At 31.9% G+C, this 3064-nt stretch overlaps 1 protein-coding gene across 1 annotated transcript; it reads right to left on the bottom strand.

Annotated features, from left to right (window-relative positions):
- Window positions 1-632: 632 nt before the first annotated feature.
- On the bottom strand, window positions 633-2763 carry LOC118479123 (sn-glycerol-3-phosphate import ATP-binding protein UgpC-like). The gene is made up of 3 exons (XM_035973744.1): window positions 2259-2763; window positions 1469-1547; window positions 633-648 (listed from the first exon to the last, which is right to left on the bottom strand). The coding sequence occupies exons 1-3, from the start codon at window positions 2761-2763 to the stop codon at window positions 633-635; spliced, it is 600 nt and encodes a 199-aa protein (XP_035829637.1).
- Window positions 2764-3064: the final 301 nt, after the last annotated feature.

Here is a 3064-nt window from a genome sequence, read left to right as displayed (position 1 = left end):
TGTAGAATTGATAGAATAAATTAGGGATTTATTCCATTTTACGAGCTAGAGTTATAAACTAACCATCTTGTAATGTAATTAAGCCTAAAAAAATGTTCAAGCTAATATTTTAATCAAAGTTTAAAGGATTCTTATCTAATGGGAATGATACATGAAAAATGGGTTGGAAATATCCTTTTGGTGATCAAGTTACAATTAACATTCAAAATTTAACAACACTATATTTAACAAGTTGAATGGAACATAAAAATGTCAATATGAAAAAAATGAGAAAGTTGAAGTCAGACTCAAAACCAATATCGAAATTTCAGAATGGCATCTCCATTAAGTATACAAATCATAGCTACTAGAAGAACTGAGGATCTATTCTGAAATTTATTTTAAAAAACATAATCCTTGTATCCTTTATTTGTCATACACTTTAATTTTTATGTTTCAGGGTAAATATTTCTCTTTTTTAGTATATAATTCTAGAAATTTGATTTCAATTTGAAAATAACTTTTTTAGAATTATAGATAGACCTGTTAGTTTTTTTCATTAGCATTAAAGTCTTCTATTTTAAAGGCTGTACTAATACATTGTTGAGTTTCATTATCAAAAATGTGAATGCTATTGTTCGGTAGGTAGAAATTTACTGCTTCTCCAACCTGAAAGAATTGAAATGGGTTAATGACAACTGTCAAAACACTACCTCCAATTCTAGCAGTAACATGGTTTTCTTCTCCAAGAAATTCAAAAACATCAACAACACCTGTTAATTTTGTTGCTTCTTTGTTTCCCGATAAATAGAGATCGTGAGGACGAATACCCAAGGTGTACTGATCTTTGCCAGATGCTTCTACTCGTTTTTGCCATTCTTTTGGAATGGGTACTACTAGTTTATCTTTCTTTGATTTTAAAATTAATAATCCATTATCCCTCACCAAGTTACAATCAAAAAAATTTATTGCAGGTTCTCCTATGAAATCAGCAACAAATTTATTTTTAGGATAATCTAAAAGTTCTGTTCGTGTACCTATTTGTTGTAATTCCGCAAAATTCATGACAGCAATACGGTCAGCTAATGAAATTGCTTCTAATTGATCATGTGTTACATAAATAAATGTAGTTGTTAGTTCTTCATGGAGATGCTTTATTTGGGTTCGTGTATATGTACGTAATTTTACATCTAAATGAGAAAGTGGTTCATCTAAAAGAAAAACATCCGGTTCACGAATCAAGGCTCTTGCTAGCGAAATTCTTTGTTGTTGACCACCGCTTAATTGACTTGGTCCTCTATCTAATAAATCTTCAATTTCCATCATGTTTACAACTTTATTTAATCTCTTGTTCATTTCTTTTTCTGTAGTTTTTTTTGCTCTGAGTGGGAATAAAATATTTTCTTTTACAGACAAGTGTGTGTAAAGAGCATATGTTTCAAAAGACATTGCAACATTTCGGTTTTGCGGTGTAAGACTATTAACTAACCTGTCTCCTATGTATATTTCTCCAGATGTTATAGTTTCAAGACCCACAATCATCCTCATTGAAGATGTTTTTCCACATCCTGAGGGACCAAGTAGACACATAAATTCACCATCTCGTACATGTAAGTTTAGGTTGCGTACTGCATGGATTTCTTTTTTTCCACTTTTGTATAATTTATTAACCTGTTTTAGTTTTACTGATGCCATTTTAATCCTTTCCTAAAGATAAACTAAATTTATAGAATTTGTATTGTGAAAAAAATAGAAACTATCTGTATTAACACTTAACGAAATTTTCTGATTTATACTAACCTTTTCATTTGGATCAGTAAGTACCCTAATATGGGTTCCTTCAATATCAACAACTAATACTCCATAAGTAACAAATGGATGAAAGGCATAAACAATTCCCCTGATTGTTCCATGATTTTCTTTTTCAATTTTAAATGCTTGTGGTCTGATGCCTACAATCGTTTTACCATCATTACTCTTTTCTCGTATTAAATTTTCCTGTTCTCTTGAAATTTTTATAGAGATATTTTTTAATCTTTCAGAAACCAGCATGCTTTCTCCGTTTTTATTTTTTATAGAAATATCGAATAAGTTTATTTCTGGAGATCCTACATGTTTAGCAACAAATTCATTAAAAGGTTTATGATATATTTCTTCAGGAGTACCAACCTGTTCAATCTTCCCATTATTTATAACACCAATTCTATCTCCAAGGGAAAGTCCTTCAATATAATCATGTGTTACATATATTGTTGTAGTTTTTAATTCTCTTTGTATACGGTTTAGTTCAACTCTCATTTTATGTCGAACTTTAGCATCAACATGCGATAGTGGTTCGTCTAAAAGAAAAACAGCTGGTTGTCTTACCAATGCTCTTCCTAGTGAAACCCTCTGTTTTTGACCGCCACTCAATTCACCAGGTTTCTGATCCAGTATATGTTCTATTTCAAGCATAGCAGCTATTCTATGGACTTCTCTTTCAATATCAGCCTCAAGATTATTTCTCTTTTGCCTTCTCAATGGATTTGCTATGTTATTGTAAACAGAAAAATGTGGATAAAGTGCATAACTCTCAAAAGTCATGGATACATTTCTTTCATGTGGGGGAATGAGGTTTGATAAGACTCCATCGATAAATAATTTTCCTTCTGTAGGTTTGATTATACCAGCAACCATTTTTAGGGTTGTTGTCTTCCCTGCTCCAGATGGACCTACAAGTACAAAAAATTCTTCTTCTTTTATCTCAATATTTAATTTGTCTACTCCAACATCTTTCCCATACATTTTCACTACATTTTCAAACCTAATAGCTCCCATACTAATTTTTCCTCATCATTTTTTTACAGCTCCAAGACTAAGTCCCCTAATTAGGTGTTTTTGTGCATATAAAGCAAGTATTAAAGCTGGAACAGCCGCTAGAACTATTGCCGCTGCCATATCTCCATACCTCAAAGCATCTGCAGAAATAAATTGCATAGCACCAACAGTAACAGGTGCGGTTCTGCTACCTCCAAGTAATATAGCAAAAACAAAGTTATTCCATGCATAGATGAAAGCTAGGAGACCAGAAGCAGCAATTCCAGGA

This window comes from Aplysia californica, unplaced genomic scaffold (assembly GCF_000002075.1).
Source record: "Aplysia californica isolate F4 #8 unplaced genomic scaffold, AplCal3.0 scaffold02556, whole genome shotgun sequence".
Lineage (NCBI taxonomy): Eukaryota > Metazoa > Mollusca > Gastropoda > Aplysiida > Aplysiidae > Aplysia > Aplysia californica.
Note: the sequence above shows the minus strand (reverse complement) of the source record. Positions and strands in the feature narration are given on the sequence as shown.